Source organism: Diuraphis noxia, unplaced genomic scaffold (assembly GCF_037042655.1).
Source record: "Diuraphis noxia isolate RWA-SAM2 unplaced genomic scaffold, SU_Dnox_SAM2 contig0001, whole genome shotgun sequence".
Classification (NCBI taxonomy): Eukaryota; Metazoa; Arthropoda; class Insecta; order Hemiptera; family Aphididae; genus Diuraphis; species Diuraphis noxia.
Window position 1 is genome coordinate 44,204,416 of NW_028301711.1, and position 22,783 is coordinate 44,227,198.

The 22,783-nt window shown below is 32.3% G+C and overlaps 1 protein-coding gene across 2 annotated transcripts in view; it reads right to left on the minus strand.

Annotated features, from left to right (window-relative positions):
* Nucleotides 1-22,485, minus strand: part of LOC107169878 (EBF transcription factor knot) — an 88,610-nt gene extending 66,125 nt beyond the window's left edge. The window contains exons 1-4 of one of the 2 annotated variants that reach the window (XM_089216569.1): nucleotides 21,480-22,485; nucleotides 11,740-11,893; nucleotides 9,499-9,562; nucleotides 9,377-9,432 (exon numbers count right to left, since the gene is read on the minus strand). In XM_089216569.1, coding sequence (XP_089072695.1) covers nucleotides 9,377-9,432; nucleotides 9,499-9,562; nucleotides 11,740-11,893; nucleotides 21,480-21,676 — 471 coding nt within the window. In that variant the 5' untranslated portion in view covers nucleotides 21,677-22,485. The remainder of the gene's footprint in view (nucleotides 1-9,376; nucleotides 9,433-9,498; nucleotides 9,563-11,739; nucleotides 11,894-21,479) is intronic. The other variant, XM_089216571.1, reaches the window with a different exon arrangement.
* Between the last annotated feature and the right edge of the window lie 298 nt (nucleotides 22,486-22,783).

Consider the following 22,783-nt stretch of genomic DNA (forward strand, 5'->3'; position numbering starts at 1 on the left):
ACCGCATAAGACAGTGTATAACTACAAAATTATACCATAACATATACATAAATTATACAATATTCTTCATATAATTTTATTACGCCGAAACAATAAAGCAAGACGATTTTAAATTGAACAAGACGTACACTATCGTACTAATTTGTACAATAAATATTTGCTCAACGATTTATTATTTCGCCGGTCGCGCGTACGACGGCGGTGTCGCGTTGGTTGTAAAGTAACCGGAAGCACGCGTGCATGTATAATACGTAATATTGTGAGAATACAGTGGAAATAACAATAACAATATATAATATATAATATATTATTATTATTATTATTATTATTATATTATTACCACCGTGCAGTCGCGAGAGTGTGTGCGGAATCGCGGGCGCGAGGGTGTGTGTGAGATTGCGGTGATAGCTAGCGAGTGAGTCGTCGTACCTTTATTACTTTACGGACGCGCACTCTCTCTCTCACACACACACACACACACACCCACACACACGCATTATACACATTATAGGTATATACTTGTACAACATAATAATAATGTATACGTGAACGGGCGCGCGCCACTTGGCAACGCGAAACGGATAGATAAGCGCGCTGTAATTCGCATTGGCATTATCGCGCGCACATCTCTGTCGCGACCCCGCCACCGCCACCGTCTCCGGGCCCGCGCCACGCACACGCTCCATGCATACAATAAATATATATATATATATATATACATATACATATATGATTACACACACACACACACACATATATTACATATATTATGTATATGATGGTGTTACGATGTGTGTAAAACGCTATCAAAACTCCGCACACAAACACGCACGCACGCGACACACAATTGCGCCTACTGTATATGTATAATAATATGCAATATAATATGTATGTATATATAGGTATATTTTTTACATAATATATTATGTATGTATTGTACATCCACAGCGTTATAACCTTTATACACGTTCGGACCACCGGCAAGGGGTGTGCGTGTGTGTGTGTTTGATGAGCGGAGAAGGGCGATGGTACCGAAGAGATAGGGTTAATATAATAATATAAAATCGTCGTGTACACGCATTCGTGTGCGTTTGCATTTAGTGCTATTTATATGTATATATATATATATATATATAGAGAGAGAGAGACGTAATATTACATTGTCTTTGCGCGTGTGCGACATATACCCCTCTGCACCTCTCACTACCCCCTCATCGCCTGCAGAACAATTCTTCCGCCGTGTCCTAAGCTCACAGTACCTATAATATAATAACCCACGCGAGTTATACTATACAGAATAGCTATAATTAATATGTAAGTTCCCCAGACTAGAAATGCAAATTCAGTAAATATTATTATATATTGTATATATATACATATATTGGTATCAGCCACTGCAATGTACATCAACACACGTGTAGATTTGTGATACGACTGATACGAGCACAATATCTCCTCAGATGCTGCCTAGTCCTTCATAGTTATAGAAAAACATAAATTGATGCAAACCACGTACATACGTTGTATCCAAACTGTATATTGTTATAAAATTGTATTCATCACGTAGGTTTAATGCATATAATATGAGATGCATTTTCGTTGGGCGGAATAGTCTGGAGCTCTCATTTCGGGTAAGGTCAAATTTCACTTATTTTGTTCGTTTATATTGCACTTGGGGTAGAAAAACGGTTATATGTTCGAATCGTATACTTTTCCTGTATACCTTCATAAACATCGCAATTGGCTGTCGGAAGAATAATTTGTATTTTTAACATTTAAAGATCATTGTTCATTGTATTTACTATAACGACATAGACATAGTTAAAGATTAATAATACAAAAATATGATTATTTCTTAAAAATAAATAATCAGCACTAATTTATATGTTATATAGTTACAATTATTTTAAAAAATAATAATGCAAAATATGTATTCATGTGTTTATATCGAAATTAGTAACGTCGTGTACGTACGACAAGTCGTGTTAAAATTAAATGGATCGACACAAATTCACGCAACTTTCGATTAAGATGAATAATTAAAAATCTTGCAGTGCAGTTATCAGATGAGATAGAGTGCATTTATCGAACATAACCCGTTTTAAACCGAAGCGAAATTCAAACTCCGGTAACATTTTTGTGTACAACTGTACAATTTGAACAGTTTAGTTTAGGTAAGGTAAGTATAAAGTCCTACGACAATCCCCTCATTTCCGTGACGCATTTATTTAGAACATAATATATTTAATGGTTTTCATGCGTATCGCATAATAACGTTCTTTATAATAATTATAATTAAAATTAACACTCGCGTAACAATTATTATAATATGTTACAGAATCGTGATGATCAGTTTCGTGGTATTAATTTTATCTAATGTATTTCCATGTTTTTACTGACTGGCAATATTACAGATAAGCTATACAAAGCATTGGAATATTATGTATATTCGATGTAAAATCTTTTCTTAGCAGGTAAATCTTATGAGATGTGTTTAAATTAAACTTTTATTATTAAATGGATTGCATTAATAAAGACGAATGGTCTTTTTTTAAGAATAAATATAATGAAACATTGGTTAAAAAGTTTCTTGGTGAATGAAGCGAAAAAAAATTATGTATATTTTACCTTTATTTAGCCATCTATACATGTTTTTGTATGCATTAGGTATCTTATATTTTAATTTTTCCTGTTCAAAAACCAGGCATAAGGTACATAGACTATTTGTAGGTACCTGCATGTAACCATATACAGTATAAGGAACTTAGGATTAGGTGAAAACTGAAGGCTAAAATAAAATTGTTGCTGATGACATTTTCATTTTTAAGGGCATATAATATTGTACTTATATGATATAATATTGGTTATGGCCATCATAATATGTATTATACCTATATTGTTCCGGAACAAAGAATAATGGAATAAAATGTAAAACATTTTCATTGTCCGCTATATGAGTATATTGCGAATCATAAAAATATATTCTTAGCCTCTTAGGTATTATACGTCTAATATTCTCTATGAAGTAATTATATTTCTATAAAAATTAATTAAATTTATGAAGAAAAAAAGAACTCTTTCATACTATCAAAAAATCCATTTTACTCTGTTACTTATTAATATAATAAAGAATTGACTTACCAACTATCAATTTTAAAGATAATATTCTTACCTTCAAATTTTACAATAATAATACATTCTAATATTTAAATTATTTAGGTTTTTATATTCCATTCTCCCTTCTTAACTGAGACAGGAACCACTATACTATTAAGTTATTTAAGGAGTGTCTTTATACACAATGTTAAATAACTCAAAAATTACTCGCTGTATTACATAACGTAGTTACATTAACAATGAAAAAAAATCATCTAATTCACTGAAAAAAAGACATTTTCTTATTTAAAAAAAGAAGTTGGTATCACTACAGCAGGATACTTTAAATTGTTTATAGAAATCTAATTACTTGAAGATATGGTAGGTAGGTACGTTAAGTAAATTTGAAAATTAAAAAAATCATAATTTTATAAATTAATTATTATAGGAAAAACAGGGGGTGAGCTTACTTCGTGAATCACTTTGTACATATAGCTAATGTATACAATATATAATTTTATACACATATGATGGTTATTCTGATTTTACGTCTTTGTAAAACTGGTGGGAGCATATATGTGCTTATGTGATCCCCAATGGACTCCCAACATATAATAACATTCACTGAACGTAAAATCTGAATGACCTTGGTTAGGTAGCTTTAATAATATGACGAACTTCATATCTTCTCTGGATATTAGTTCAAATAATATATATATAGCATATATACCTAACATATACATTTTCAACGTCATCGATTTTTTATTATGTATAATATATTATATTGTATAATATCCAATTGTGGTAGGTATAATACATGCACATTGTGTGAATATATCAAATATAATATCACGTATAGGTAATCCATGTGAATTGTCGTGCAACAGGTTTCATAATATAGCTTCATTTCTTGAGCTTATGCGCACTCCAACGGAAAAAATACGATCCATAAAATATTATATAAAGATAAAATGTATATTATAGTGCGTATAAAATAAATATAAATATACCTATAGAGCGTCTGAAACTTGCGAGGAAAATTCGATTTAAACTTTCATTTTGTACACTTTCGCGCGGCATAACCCTTGTATATAAAATGTATAAATTATATTACATTTAAACATAATATAATAATGTTAGGTATATCCTTTGCTCACGCTCTTAAATTTGATTTTCAAGACCTCGTGAAATCACAATAAAGTTCAATTATGATTAAATCATGGTTCTTCAGCTGGGTAATAAACCCAATATAGGTATAGCGCATTTGCATGTTCGTTTAAGTGATGCGCAGAGAGAAATTTTTTTATGTATAGCATGGAATTTGTCTGTTACTTGGGTTACTCCTGTATAGGGTGGAAAAAATTTAGAGAACGTTTGTTTGTTGGTTGTTTATAGGTATATAGAAAGCCTATTTGGCTTTGGCTGTAATAATATACCTGTGTAAGTAGATAGTGAATGAGCTTTGTTTAGTATAAACTATATATAATTTATTTATTTTTTTGTAATCCGTGGCATAGGGATTGAAGACGTTTTAGTGTCTTACGCAGTTCATATGTTTATAAATTAATTAATATTTAATTCGTGATATAATAATAAATAGATAAAAAAGCATATGGCTATACATGCTAGTTTATTAGGAAGATTAGCGAGTTGTCAGTTGATACCTGTCCATCATAAATCATAATTTGTTTATCAGAGTTTTAATATGATATAACCAGGCCGTATTTAGAGGGAGTTACATGGTACTGTTGCCACGGGCGGCTAATTTTTTTATAATTTAAATTTGTATTTTGTATAATGATTAATGAGGCGTATTTTTTTTTTGCCCCTTGGTGTCAAATTCCTAAATACGGCCCTGGATATAACATGTTTAGTGTGTTTTATGGATTCGGGGTGTAGTAAACCCGACATTAATACATTTAGAATATAATTCATATATACATATATATCAAAATATAATGTACATATTTATAGATTCATACATATTAAGTATAAAAAGGGAAATATAATTAGTAGTAAAAAATGTGTGTAAGCCGTTTTTAGATCAAAGGTGAAAAAAACAAGTTGTTTTACCTATTCCATAAATAATTATGTAAATGCGTACATATTATACGTGGAAGCCTAAACTGGATCAAAGGTGGAAATAACAAGTCGTTTTTTTTATTCATTAAAAATGCAAAAGTAACAGTTTAGGTAGCTACGCGAATGTACGTCATTATGAATACCTATATAAATACGGGTAGAGCACTTTATGATTTTTAGAAGATAGTCAACACTGTTCGAAAGCTTAACACACTTACGACAGTTTATTTTATAATTTATTTTGTGTTTAACGTGTAACAATAAATTGTGTATTTTATTTAATAATAATTGAAAACCAAGTTTTCAATTATTTCTTATCTATCTTTCTCAACCACAACATCTCAAGACTGAACAAGACGTGCTACGTCGTTTAAATAATTAATTGTATTGTGCTCAACGTGTCCTTCACGGCGATCACTACACAAATTTGGTGTCAGGTGTGGGGTCTGATATCGAACGAAGTAAAAATTGATTTGTTTCAATTTAAGTAATTCGAGTCCCGCCGACGAACCACGTTCAACATCAGTCAAGAGATTCACGCCGGATTGTAGCAACAATTTGGTTTTTGAGCAGCACAAGCCAGCAGAGCTTGTTCACGGAATACAGTCCACGGAGAACATAATTTCCACAAGGAACCAAGGCAGTTTCAAGGACGCATTCTTTCAAATCCAGCAGAATGAACAAAGTGTAAGTTATTATTGTTATACTATGTCAAATCTGTTGTGAGTTAACAGTAAATGTATACGAAGAGTAAAGGACCAAGTGAAAAGGATCCAGCTTTGTTAGAGGAACCTGAATCCGAGGGAACTGAGAATACAAGTGATACGAATAAATTGGTAGATTTAAACCAAACTATTAGGCGTAATTTATTAGACGAAACTAACATTATGACAAACCAATTAGATTTCATAACTGCTTTAAGGTTTATTCATGAGTTCGCAGGGGGAAGTGAAACTGATCTAGCATAATTTATTTCACAATGTGAGTTTGTGTTTGGAAAAATTCCGGATAGTATGAAATCTGATGCTTTAGACGCGGTACTTACAAGGCTTAAGGGAAAAGCTTTCGAGGCAGTCAGGTATCGTGAAATTACGTCATGGGAAGAACTCAAAACACATCTAGGTACCATGTTTTGCACGTCGCATTCTCTGCAATATTTAAGGGGACAATTAAATACAATGAAAATAGGCCCGTCGAAATCAATAAAAAATTTCGCACAGCGAATAGAAAAAGTGTATCATGAATTAACGCACACTTTAACTATAGGCAAAAACCCAGCGGAAGCGAAAATACACGCGCAATCGGTAAGGGAACACGCGTTCAGTGTTTTTATAAGTGCCCAGCACCCATTCAAGTAATTTTACTTTCACGTAATAAATTCGAAGAGGCCGTATTACTCGCAATTGAACAAGACGTGCTACGTCGTTTAAATAATTAATTGTATTGTGCTCAACGTGTCCTTCACGGCGATCACTACAGGGGTAATACACGACAGAGTATAAAGCGCACTCAAGCATGCACGTAGGTACCTATACATTATATATACACATACACACACACATATATATTTATTTGTTTTTACGCATATCATGACGAGTTTATAAACTGTACGAGGGCGGGGGCAACACGAGAAAAAATAAAACAAGAGATGTTCGAATAGGGTTGCGTGGTAGACGGACCTCAATCATCGATTTTAAATAACGAACGTAATCGTAATAATAATCGTCACAAACACGACGACGATGGTCGTGTGCATGTATACATCTATATACATACATACATACATGCATATATATTGTATATGTATAAATAAAACATCATGTATAATAATATGCGTGTTGATAAAGCCGTTTAGTGGGCGTACGTCGGACGGACAGTGGCGGCGGTGAGCGACGCGCGTCACTGAGAGGATCAGATTGTGGCGGCGGCGTCTGCGGTGGCGGTGGAAACGGGGAGGCGTGGCACGTGCCGCCGCCACTGCACTCGCACGCACGCGTTTGCACTCCCCTGGCCGCACGTGACGTTCGAGTAATATAATATTGTATTGTATATTATGATGATTAAAATATGATTAAAAATTGTTTGCAATCACACGCGGGCCTAAGATCGCCGCAGCAAACACGACCCGTTGCGGACGGCGGCGATCCGTCTGCAATATTTGCGAGTAGAACTATCATAATACTATCAAATATGTAATGAGCCACCCCGGCCGTAGCTAATGGCATCTGAAATTCCGGACCGGAGATAACACCTAACCGAGATAAAAACTATATTGTACATAAGGAAGAGCGTTCGATGGATAACGAAAACCTCTGCAATGTAAACAAATTCAAACTGTTGGACGTTGCATGATACATGAGATCGGAGTGGTTGTTTTAAAGGTAAACACTTAGTTTCTCGAAAAGTATCAACGTCCATGGAAATGTTTTTTTTTTTTTTTTAATCATATTTTTGAAAACAGAAAATTTGAAACTAAAATTAAATATCTATGTATTATTAAAGTCAAGAGCTACGTTTTCCATAGTATTTTCTTTAATATACAATTAAATTCCAATAACGGAATATTCGTAATAATTTACATTTGAAGAATAAATTCGTCAACCGAAAGGATACTTCACGCGCGGTGAACATCATAAAACCATGTTGTCTACTATATATATATATATATATAATCGAGACGAAGATGAAAAATGTTGGATTGAGCTGCTCTATAAAATATATTAGCATTGCTTAATTATATGTTTTATACATCGATCGCTTTGCCTATACGACCTTCTCGTGTGCCTAACCTAACCATATCTCTCTCTCACAAACTATATAAATATATAGCACGTAAATCGGATTCGTTAGCGTCTATAAAAAAATATAATATATATACATACTCTACAGTCAGTATATAATATATTATACATTTGTATACACTATACGTCTATAGTATAGACTCTATACAATATCGTATAAACCACTCTCGACGTCGGTTCTTTACTACGGATTTACCCCTCGACCCTTTTCGTCGACGACATCTCTTTTCTACAATGAAAAACTCGGAATTAAACGCAAATAAAACTTTTTTTTTGTACACCAAGTGAATGAAAAAATCATTCGTTGTTTGCTCTAAATCATATCGTCTCTTTGAACACACGCGTACGTAGGTATAGCCATCTACTATATTATATATTACACAATACATACGTTCAAGCTTGCGTGCCTAAACAGCAACGCAAATAATAATTACGTAACCGAACGTGTCGCTTTGTGTTGGATTCGATTGTATTTTTTCGCCGCAAAAACGTATATAAATGTATACTAGCTGGTAGTTGGTACACACAATATAATAAATGATAATAATATGAATAGGTATATAATTTTTGAATTCGATTGACAAACTGCAGGGCGTAGAGATTGTACCAGCCAATGGTCATAATACAAAACGGTCGTAATTATACGGTATTCGATTAACGGTAGGTATATAAATATTATGTAAAACAATAATGTAATTCATGAATCCGCAGCCTCACTCGGAGCGATTTTCGTTTTTGCCATGATGAGAACGTTTAGAACGTTTTATTTTATCCAAATAGTATAATATTATGATATTTAAATAGATACAGGTGGTACGCATAATGTAGAGCTCGCGTTGAGGTTTGCTATTTAAGGCGAAATACGTGCTTCAATGTATGAACATTTTTTGATATTCTACGATCGTTCAATAAAGGAATAAAGGGTATACCTACACGTGACACGTACAAAGTTTGCCCATCCTTCCGTATTTTTTGTCTGACGATAAAGTAATTTGCAACTGCTAAATTACCGTTTGGTAAATATCGATTTATGTTTAAAGTCATTATATAGTGTAGTAGGAATACCCGAGTATCCCAGCAACAACACATACGTATCGCGATTAATCGCTTTCGAACTGAAAATTGTCCCTATCAAACATTGCACGCTAATAAAAGCACAAATGATCGGATTGCAGAAACGCAGAAAAAACGCTTTAGTGCTTTACGTATCACTTATTTTTATATCAGTTGTGGCACTAGATTTCTATAGCTCGAATGTTTGTGTATCTTGTATGTACCTACCTAATAAAATTGCACATAATTTAAAAGTATAGACCTCCCCCCCCCAAACAATTATTATACCTATACTAGCCTAATATAATATTAATTACAACTTTAAAAAAAAAAAATTTACTCACTTGTTTGGTAACGGTATCGATGAGCCTCACGTAAATGTCTTGTTCTTGTCGCACACCTAAATAAATAAAACAGTTTCGGTATTAGCTTGGTTAGCTTTTGAGGGATAGCGTACGTTCATTACCGTTAGCATACAACAGCTGCAGTCTATATTGAATACCGTTGTTGGTCTTCTGCGACTCGGATTCCTGAAACGTACATACAAGATTCATGTTTGATTATGTAGTACAGCAGCGGGTTTTGTGCGAGCACGGAAAATCATCAAAACAAACAGACTTTGACTTATCGGAACATGAACTTTATCGCTATATATTTATATACATATATATATATATATATCTCATCCACGAAAGTCTATAACAAACGACGAGCGCCGTCGACTGCGAACACTATACGCAAACATAATGGGTGGGTATATAATATGACGTGGGTGATGGGTGTGTGTGTTATACTTACATATAGATATGCACATAATATACATACGCGCTCCGTCCGCATGCGGATATAACCGCGACACACTAATCAAATTTAATGTCTTCTGTACATATAGTAAGCTGCAATCGTTAAGACTGAAATCGATTAGGTCCATTATTTTGTTTCGGGTCTGGCAAATAAAAAAAAACCTACCGATTGCACTAGATGACTGGTGGTTGACTGCGGCTGTTAAGAACCTAATACAGATATATTAAGTGCACTATTAAGTCGAGAACTCGAGGAGTGCAATTATGATAATATGATAAATCGCGTTTATATATGAAATGTCATATCCCAGAGCATCGTTATAAAAATTCAAACATAATATTTTATTATTACTAATAATAACAGATTCTGATGACATTGCACATGTTTGTTGGACACTATGTTTTATTGCCAGACGTTAAGAAATTAATGCCATCACATTAATCGCGTGGTTTACGCCAGTATCAATCTGAAGTCTGGTAATTGTGAACACGAAATTCCGATTGTCAGATGGCTAAAATTACATTTTAAACCATTATAAAAATCGGTGAATAACCGCTTAGGCAAATTTGTACATTACTCATACAAAATGAACATTATATTTATCTGACAAAACGATGGCGAGGGTGATTTCAGAGATTTTATATTTTTAACACGTTGTAAAAATAAAAATATGTGGAGGAATGGAATAATGTTTGTGTAGTTTAAAAGGCAACTGTTGTCTTCATAGAACGAGTATCTAACGATGTTGTATTATTATTTATTATCGCCGAAATGGCTATGATGGTATTGTGATGTGCACGCGTGCACTTCGAGTACAATACATCTTGTCAATGTAATATGGATGAATTCGCTTACAAGAACTCCATAAAATGACGTATGATATTTCTCTGAGGTAGTGTATTGTCCTATTCATTGTGTCATTAAATTAGTGCAAATCCATATTGAGCGGGAAATCAATCGATCGCATCCAAATGATTTGTTATTATTAGTAAATTACTTTACGGGACATTATGAATTTATGAAATATGCATTTCGGAACGTGAAATACAATTATTATGGATTTAGCGTGGCCGTAGAATATCCGGTGTCAAATTCGACACTAGACCTTAACGCGAGTCTTAACGGCTAATCTCTATTTATACATACAACAATAAGACATACAATATTATCAATGCGCGTCTGTTTGTTTAATTTGCAAGCACGCAAAGTGAATGTTAATTGAGTGTATTAAAAGATTAAATCATTAGAATATAATATCATACTGTTATTTGTTGCATTTATATCATTATAATATTTTATTTATCGTGTTGCTCATTGTCGTCACCTACTTTGGGATAAACTAAAATCCGGATTAACCCATCGCGGGTTTTGTGCATATTATATTAAAATCATCATCTCTCGGCTCACGGTGTATGACAAACGGGTTTTCGCACCAAATCGTTTTTGATTAATTACACGCTGCACCGATTTTAGGGATGGTGATTGATGACGAAACAAAACGACAAAGTAATTAAAATAAAATAAAATAAGTAAATAGGTATAAATAAACACACACGCGTAATAATGTTATATTACTACATCGTTATTATAAACTGTTATATTTAAATGATAAATAAAAAACAGGGCTAAACGTCGTGTATTCCTGTTTTGTTGTTTTAATGCTGTACTACACAAATAGGTATAACATATTATTATCATACATAATATAATATTATTATATATTATATACCTACTGTAAAATACACGCCGTCTGTATACACACACATTGTACCAAATATACGTTGTGCGCACGATTATATAAAACGTGCACATAGATAAGTCGTAAAGGAAACATAAATAGTGGTAACTTGTAGAAAAAAAATGTTTATATATATATGTGGGTGTTATATATAAGAAAGTTTACCTGATCCTTTTCGATGAATCCAATGAACGCGGTCCGTTCGATTTCAATTGGCTGCTGAGATCTGTCGTACAGTGCGATCACGAAATGAAAGAAATTGGATTTTCTCAGATTGCTCGGAGGTTGTTTCTCGAAATGTGCTCTTCCCACGCCGATACTATTGCATAGAAACAAAACAAAACATGCTTATGAATATTAAATGAAACATGAATTAAATTACAATGACATTATATTAATGTTATAAATTATAACAGGTATATAACGTCAAAAATAGTGCCGTTCTAAAACTAGTCATAAAACTCCGCCGTCTACACCATAGATCTATTAATATATTATGGTCTTATGGACTGCACTCAGATAGAGAAAACTAGAACCGGTATTCATTAAGAGAGACAGTGATTGTTAAGGGCAAGAATGATGGAAGGGCGATGCCCGTTTCCACCATAAGTAGACCTTCCCTTTTCCACCAATAACCCATTTCCACCAAAAGTGTATCTTTCACTTTCCTACCAATATCCGTTTCCACCAAATAAAATAATTTACTACGTTTTTACCAAAAACAATTGTATGCTACTTATCAGTGGCGTCGAAGTCCTAAAAATCTAGTAGGGCGAAAAATATTTCAAGAGGCCCAACATCTTAATATCGGAAAAAATGGCATACCGTGTTGAAGAAAATGATCAATATGAAGCGGCCCTATCTTAAATTTTCAAAATATGTCGGGCCATGGCCCGACCTTAACATAGTGTTCGGCGCGCCTCTGATACTTATATAATAATTATTATGATATAATTGTAAATGGTCAGATACAAAAATGTGAAAAAACCGATAAACGTACAATATATAGGTATTGATTATATTGTGTGTATATTTATATATATATATATACATTTTACATCAATCCGGAAAATTCATGAAAAGTATAAGTATTTTACGATTGAAAATAATATCAACCAATTATATATTTGAGTAGGTGAAATATATACATAGATAAATACATTTTTTTCAATCCAGCATTATAGTATTTTAAATAAACTTATTACTGTATTAAAGGTTTTAATATAAGCGTAGTATACAAATTATTTTGGTAAATTAACTGTGGTTAAACCAGATGGTTCTCATTTGGTGGACAAGGGAAAGGTCTACTTTTGGTGGAAACGTGTTATGCCCGGGCATGGCCGGTTTCCGCCAAAAGTGTACCTTTCCCTTTTCCCCCAATTCACTTTTCCGCCAAATCATAAATTGTTCGATTCCCTTTTCCGCCAAAAGTGTACCTTGCCCTTTTCCCCCAATTCACTTTTCCGCCAAATCTAAAAAGTAAGTCTAGAATTTGAATAATGTTTGAATATTATATTATATAAATATACATGTCTGTCATTATCTATTAAAGATTGAAAAATTATAATATATTATATACATTACATAAATAATTGAAAAACCATTAGGTTGGTATCTAAATAAACATTATTAGGTATTGTGTTATAGCATTATCATATACAAACAAACAACATTCAAATTATAAATATTATTATATATTATCTATATTACTAATTATACTTTACTATAGTTGTAACTTTTTAGATTTGGCGGAAAAGTGAATTGGGGGAAAAGGGCAAGGTAGGGTTTTGGCGGAAAAGGGAATCGAACAATTTATGATTTGGCGGAAAAGTGAATTGGGGGAAAAGGGAAAGGTACACTTTTGGCGGAAACGGGTAACTCCCTTATGCCCGAATGGAAGAGGGAAGACCATAAAATAATCATTGTCTAATTCTTATTATATCACTAAGACTATAATAAATAATAGATTATTAAAATAAAATTACAAGTTTATTATAATAAAATATATTGTTATTATTTTCATGGCGTAATCAAAATATAGACCTATTTCTTCGACGACTGTCCCAGTCAATGTCACCAGATCTCTCAAAACAATTTTGACGATTATATATGATTGACTGGCGGGGTGGAAAGTGCTCACCATATTACACATTAATACGTCTATGGTCTATTTACGTAAGTACACATCATAATATAGTATTATAAATCTATATTGGCTATAATATTATATAGGTCGTTGGACCTATTTATACATAGAGATAAATCAATGGATAACCAACCAGTAAGTATAGTATTATGGCTTCAAGTTATTTCCCGCTATCTGCCGCAGGGAACATTATTCGCATACATAATATACTGTATTATATTCGTTCATATATATGTATAATATAATATCTGTTATGTGTTCAAGTGTGAGGGTGTGTGCGTACATGCATATAAAATCGAATCATAACACAATATTATCTAACAATGAACATAATATTGTATAGGTTATTGTTGTAAATAGCCATAGATATAATGCAAATGAAGCGCCACCTCGACGGAGAAAAATATATTTTTTTTTTATAATAAAGACACGTATTTAGTAAATTTATACATAATAATTATTAGTTTATAACAATATATTAAAATGTCTGTAAACAACATTTGAAAGCATAAAGGTATATTTTTTCGAGAATTTTTTCAAAATTTGTCATAAATATAAATATAAAAGTTAAGTAAGTAGATATAATAATATATACTAGCTAGCTGTGATCTATGGATACAATATTATTTTCGATGTTATGTTGTTATTTAGGACATTCAGTTATATATGTAAATATGTTGCATAACTGCATAATCCATTGTGGTTTATGATCCTTTTTACCAGCTCTGCGGTGTGCTCATCATATTATATAATATTTATGTATATTATAAGGATATACGCATAAGTATAAAATCACACAATCACGTATAGAACTTATTAACTTGGGTAGTACCTAAACTTAGCAAGTGTACAGGTAAGTCTATTCGTCAGCGCTGATTAATCTATTTTGGTAACGAGTTGTACAGACCGCAGATATCACAGACCTCCAATTAGGAGGAGACTACAGAAGAGAAAAAAAAAAAAGGAAAGAAAAGCCGAATCCAATAATAATATTGAACGTTAACAGAAATCGGATTTCACGACCGCTGTTATTGGTTTACACATCATAATATCATACACGAGAAGGATCGGACGATACATATGGGTATAGACACTACGTTAGTCGATTTTCATTTATCAAATTCAAATTACTGATCGGACAAGTTTTTAATGATAATATACATATATATTTAATATAAATGTTGACGCTTCAGAATATGTATATAATATATATATATATATATACAATACATGGACGGTGATAAATGAAGCCAATGAAGGTACCTAAACTGGAAGGTGCTGCGAGCAATATATTATATAATATTATATATTTACTGCTTTTCAAGTAAATGGCGTGTTTGGTAATATAATTATTATCATCTATCACCATCACAATCATAATAATTATTATTATCGTCATCGTTGTTGACGATGTGTGCATCGCGAGCATGAGGGAATTGTGCGCACCATAATATCACACGAACCACGAACGATTTGTGTTTTTAATTCTGACACAGGCGTAAATATTTCTACGCGTTATAACACATCATATTATTATTTGTGTTTTATTTTCGCCATCGTTGTGCGGCTGTTGTTGTTATTCGTTTAATAAATATTAAACGCGTGTTTATTCGGATGGTGGTATAAACCGCGATGTACACGGTACACCACTGCAACCCACCCCGAACAACCCCCACGTTTCGACTATTTTGCCGATTATTAATTTATTCTTTATTATTATTATTACTATTACTACTATTATTATTGTTGTTGTTGTTGTTTCCACCGGCCGACGCACTCTCGGTAATTAATTTATTGACATTTTTTTCATGTTTTCGTTATTATTTATATAGGTAGGTATATTATATGTTATAAGTTATAACAAACAGCCCCGTTTTAAACCGATACTGGACAACCGACAGCATCAATAGTAATGATAATAATAATAATAATAATAATAATAATAATAATAATAATAATACACTGCCATCACTAATATAATATTACATTACACACCTAGGAACCAGCTACAGACTTCATATTCAATATGCACTCACAAATATACACCGTAAAAAGAACAAATGATGCAATCAAATATTGAACTATATAATATCTTACAGGAATGTACAACGCACAGATATATATATTAGGCACTAACTTATTATGATAATGAGTTAATCATATATTATATCTACTTAGATTAACCAAATCTTAAATTTTAATACTCTAGTTATAATGTGAGTTTCTTTTTTAGTTTTACTTGAACTCAAATAATTATAACACAAAAGGAAGTTAAATTTTTAAACGTCGTTAACTACTCTGCAGGACTGCAGTGATGAATTTTATTATAATATTATACTGTGATAAGACTTCATCGGTGTGTCATTGATTACTTCAAAGTTCAAACGAGTGCGTGTGTATTGCTAGTTGCACAATTCATCAAAAAAATAATTTCAAACCTAATGGATAGGAATATACGAAATACCAAAAAAGTTAAAATTATAAATTAGAATATAAATGCATAATTAAATGAAAAACCATTTTTGACAAATCAGTGTATAATATTTTTATCATTAGCTCCGAAACATAGTGAAAATTAATAACGGCAATAATTTTACGCTTTCTCTGTTTATATACATAACTGTGGTATCGCCACCGATTAGCGTTTTCCCAAATTGATTTTGATATAATTATAATTCATATCCGCAATAGATACTGCTCTTTACACGTCGTATTCGGGGCAAAACACTTTTACTTATAATGAGTTGCTAAATTTTAAAGACTATTTAAATAGGACTAGGATGTTGATGATGTGACCTAAAACATTGAATAATAAATACCTAGGTACCTATAATACCTAAAGTAAATGCAAATATGACACAAAAAATAATGATAATGATTATAATTATAATTCTTAATTGATAGTAATGCGTTTAATTGGATAAATCATTATGTTAACGTTAAATAACAAAAACATTAAATTGAATAGTATAATTCTATCTTATCAAAAATTATTTTATATTTATTTGTTGTTTTAAAATTCGAAACATTCTGTCAAGCTAAAATTATTTAAGCTTATTTAAATTGAAAATTTCATTATATTTTAATCCTTTAAACAAGAAAAAGCCAACATTTTTCTTTCAATTATTGAAAATTGGTTAAGAATGACCGTAAATAATTATGAATCATGACTTTATGGCTTAATAAATGCAAAATAAGTTTTTTAATTATTGAAAAATATTTTAAGCTAGAAAAGCAGTATCTAATACCTTTAAAAATAATTAAAAAGTCTTCTGATCAATCTTACTTAGTGAGTTACTGTTTCGAAATTCAATTATAATATATTCATTACAATTGGCTGTAATATGTTTTAGAAAATGAAATAAACAAATGCTGTTATTTAAAAGAAAAAACTTATAAGATGAGCAGTCAAAACAATGTTTTTATAACTTCAAACAATGTAAAAAAAAAATTTAATACTTTTCAATGAAATTAGCGTTTAAACTCTTAAAAGAATCCTCATGTTCCCTGCACAAAGCTTAACAGAAAAACGTACACAGGGGATATTTGACTAACCTGATTGATAAAATTATAATAACGTGGTTAGATCTCAGAATTCAGATACAACATCATTGTTTAATTTTGTTAAGTTCATAATATACAATTATGTATATAGATGGATATTTGAGGAGACTCAAATCCATTTTGAAGAATACAAAATATTGCTCCTGATTTTCACAAATATTAGTTTGTACTGATGGTTTTGAATTTGAAAGAATGTTGAATTTCATACCTGATCCGACTTTATACAACATAATAACCGATTCGATATTAAATATATTATTACAAACAGCAGATGAGTCGTATTAAATACCTACAGTCGTATAAATTGAGTAAAAAATTATTTGTTATTCTAAATAAATACTTACCTAATTTACTGCTGTATATAATAAACATGGATTTTGACTCGAATAACCAATCAATTTTCAATGTATCTGATATATGAGTATAATATTAATATCATACACATAACACATACTTATATAGGCACCTTTATTAATATATTATATTTCATGTATTTCAATTATTGGTAGGCGGTTTGGAAATATTTTTTATGGACATATATTATGTTGACATTTGTGATAGTAAAAGTCGTAATAATATATTGCAGACTTCGATTTGTTTGAGAATCGAATATGTATAAAAGTTCAGGATTCTAAAAAAAATCGTTCGTAAACACCATTTGCAATTTGATGTATATTTATAATTTATCTATAAATTGTATTGTACGTGTGATGTGTATTATTGACGATTTAAAATACTTTTACACCAGATAAAAGTTTTTTTTTTTTTTATTGTGTAAATATAAATTTAAAATATTTATACTGTACTACGTTATGCTAGTTTTATAGTGTATATGACTTAAAATTCGTAAGAGTGGGTATAGTTTTTTATTTTATGCAGTTATCATATAAAGTGTACACAACAAAGAATAAAAAATAATAATTTGATTTATATAGTTATTATTCGTACTATAATTTGCATTATGAATTAATAATTATTGATTTTAATTTACTGTTTCTGACTAATATAACGCTTATAGATATAAAATTCATATTATATATATATATATATATATATTATGATATATCCTTTTTTATACAATAATCTCATTCAGAATAAATCATTTGTTGAACAAAATCTAAAGAAATAAAATGGGTTTGATCCATTTTGGGTATATGCGTTTGAATCAAATAATTAACAGATAATTTAACAATTATTACTAATACTCTTAATACTCTTTTTTATTTTTTATTTCGTATTCATATACAACTGTGTATAGGGTCCGATGCATCGTTTACTTATTATTTACTCCTGTTAAGCTGCATAAGTATGATATTATACACGTACCTATATGAATAATATATTTTTGAAAATGTAAATGCCTTGTGCTTGTACAATAATATTTAATTTTCAAATAAATTTTACTCCTACGTTTTTTACTATAACCACTGTTTCTCTCCCTGTTGTTTTACTAATATACTAATCTACTGAAATAGGTGCATGTATTATAAATTATATTATGTATTAATATGTGCATACCGAATATTATACACTATAGTAGGTACATATATAAAATGAACGCTTCGCTTTTTAAGTGCATATTTTGTATTTAAATATTTTATAGAAATGTTGAAAAAATAAAGGATACGAAAGCATGAAGTAAAGCACTCATATTATTATACAAAATAATATAATATTAAGAATGAAAAATAAAAATAAATTATTGTAAGTTGAAGTGTTGTTTTATTGCATACTCTAAACGCCGTGTAAACGTTTAAAATAAAAACACTATTTATATAAATAATATACTTATTTAGTTATATGATTTATTAAGCAATATTTCAGTGGCGATGAATATACACGAATGGATCAAAATCGCGGTGATAAGGACGAACATTAAGACAGAACATGAAAAAAATACACTCCTACGATTGTAACATTACTGTGCCCTTGTTTGAAATATTATATACCTATAAAAGCAAATAAAATAAAATATATAATATAATATACATGCGCTTCCAACCTTTATACACTTATACAGTTATATGTAAGAACAGTCTCTGGAGAATTTATTCAAAACCCTATGAGATATGCTGTCTTGTTTACATAATCAATATTGAACCTATAGGTGGTCTTTTTGCTCGTTATGACAGATTTGAGTCAATTTTTCCATCTCCGTTTTCATCAAGTTATTTTTTTTTCTCTTTCTTTTTTTAAGTCCTTTTAACCACTCTCGACAACTGTTAGTAGTATATATTTTCTTCTTATTGTAAACAAATAAATATACAATTTATACAATCCGTACAATTATAAAAACATTAAGTAAATTTGCTGATTTGTACAAACAAAAAACTGGATGGTGTGAAGTTATAGAAGGGGTCCTGGCAGCGACAATACTTAAAAAGTTATATATATATACTTAAAACCAGATAAATACTAATTATTGTTATTGTACACGATTCGGGAAAAGTTCATATATAAATAGGTAGATAATACATTTTTTTTTGGTTTTGGTTTGATAATCATTATACATTTATACTTATTTTTATTTTTATTATTTTTTCAACCCTTTTCCTTCAAACACAAATCACCACACTCAACAAACTAATTAAGTACTCGTAAATGTTTTAGAGATTATCTTTCGTGAATTATTATGAACATCGTCGTATATACCTGCAACTTAATTTTTAAATTACGAAAAGCAAATCCCTTCACTTAATTATATAGATAATAATATAAAAGAATAAAAACAACGAAAGTTTCAAAAAAGAGGTTTTACATTAATTTATTGATATATTATAAATTATTGACATTACCTATGGGTAGAAATTTTGTATATTTTAGTAATAAATAAAAATTTGTGCGTACATTGAGCAATTAAATAATTAAATAGATGGCGTACTTTTATTTTTATGTATTTACTATATAAACTGAATGTCTATATTATAAATTTTTAACAAATAAAAAAAAAAAATTATGAGTTTTTTAAATATTAAAATATTTTTAATACTATTATATGTATATAGGTATAGTAGGTATACGACATACGTATATAGGTACCAAATGGAAATATTTTCACGTAACTCATAAAATATAATGTTACAGTTTTAGTTTTAGGTACTCACGCGACCTTCATAATAGTAGTTTTATTTTTACTTGTCAAATGGAAAAATAAACGTTGTTATACTTTTTCCCGTCGGCATACCATTATCAAAACCGTTTTAAGATCATAATATATATTATATTATTATTTTTTGTTAAATTTAATTACGTTTATTAGAAATGAGTCAGCATAATATTGCATTTCTTAACTACAAGTTTTAGCAACAAATTTTAATTTTAATAAACTGTTACGCTTACGAAAACACAATTGTTTCAAAACATGCACCACTATGTATTATTACATAATATATTATAATATATATTTACATAATATAGCCAATATAGGTTTATTTAAAATCTATACATTTTTAACGCAATTAGTATAATAAACTAAACTCAACGAGTGTATATACTTTTATGCATGATATATTATTATTCAGAATCAACGTATTAATTTATATTGTACACTAAATAGTTTTCTGAGGTAACCCAGTACGTCTTATTTATTAATATCGGATGTAAAAATGACAAGAATTTTAATTATTTATTATTTTATTAGGTCTCTTATATTCAAATGTCGTGGTTATAATAATTTATATATCATATAGAACCTACTACAATATACGTAATGTCGGACCAATACCGACACTGTCCAACGGTTGATCGAGAATATTATTCAGGTCGGGTAAGTACCGCAACGATCGAAACGATCGAGTCGTGAACGAATTAATAACATAAAATATTATGTTATATTTTCTACCAATCGTGTTCAGAAAAAAAAAAACAATGCAAATAATGTTACAGAATTTTAATATGTGTAGAACTTTGATAACAAGAACTTCGATTGACAGTTAAACATTAATTTTCGGCGTGTCAAATGTGACATATTAATATAATAAATATATATTTTGCTAATTGTACATTTTGAGATCATTTTCTTCTCCTGCAAAATCGTTTATTTATCAAAGTTCTATCGTACCCTACTTTACCATACCTACCTATATATACCTACAACTATTATATATAACACGTCATACAAATATATTCGGACTGCAACTGCAACAGCAGTGGACCTCGTATAAAAAAAGAAAAAGAAAATAGTATAACTTCGTACCTGCTCTGATCGATAATGGAAGGTTGCATCCACGAACGGGGAACGGACAGCTGTGAGTTGGCCAAAGGTTCTTCTTTGAGTCCAGTGACCGGGCCCCGGAGCTGGTGATGGTGGTGATGGTGATGATGATGGTGCAGTCCAGATATACCACCGGGCGTAGTGGTATCCTGGTGATGGTGGTGGTGCAGGCCAAACATGAGGCCGGCCGCGGTGGCGTTCCGGTGATGGTTGCCCGGCGTGGCGTACAACTTGCGGCCCCATGCGGCCACGGGGTCCAGTTCACCACCACCGCCGCCACCGACGATGCCGTTACCGCCGCCGCCGCCGTTACCGACATTGCCGACAACGACGCCGCCGCCACCGCCACCACCGCCGCCCAGCGTGCCCAACGTTGACTGCCACGGTGCCGCGACCGCGGCGTCAGCGTCGCCGCCGGTCGCGCCCCCCGTCCAGTAGCCGGCGCCGGCCACCGTCCGTCCGTCTTCTTCCGTCGACACCACCGTGATGCCTTCCGGGCCCACCGCCGTCCTATACGTGTCCGTCAACGTGCGTGCGCGATATGTACGATCGGGTGATGTGTGCGCGGACCGCGAGCGCGCGTTTAACGTGAGTATGATAATGCGAAATTAATATTCGTTGGATCTGCAGTCCGCGCGGTCGATAATTTTATAGACGGGTGTTCGATAAAAAATATGTTATATTATAATATTGCGTATGCGAAACGTGGAAGTCAGTCGGACGACCGATGTCTCGCGGCAACTGAATAAACGGAAAAAAAAAAATATATATCGTAGAACAAAATTAATTAATTTTTAACAACGATGAAAGTGTTATTCCCGGCGGTACAGCGGCGATTAGGCGCGAGTGGTACCAGACAGTAGTTGTGTGACGCGTACGGTACGTCTTGCATGGAAACGTTGAGGAAATGCAATATAAATAAATTCTCGGCTCGTGTGCACTCAGCGACTGTGGTCGTCCCGGTGGGAGTGCGCGCGATACTCTAAACACATCGCGGCCGAAACGTTGCCGCGGACAGTGTGCCGTGGTCGCGTGCGTGCGCGTGCGTATGCGCGCAGTCGCGTGCGTGCCCGCCCCACGCGGCCCGCCGCGCACTACCGCCGTCCGACCGTGTCTGGTGCCGGTGTGTGCGTGAGCGTTTGGCCACGTCCACGCGGTCGCGGCCACGCCCACCGGCCGGCAGTGCCCGGGTGTTGGCGACTCCACCTGCCGGCCAATCGCTGGCCGCCGACGCCGCTGGCCGTCGTCCACCGGCGGCGTGTCGGTACTCGCACACCGGCCGACGC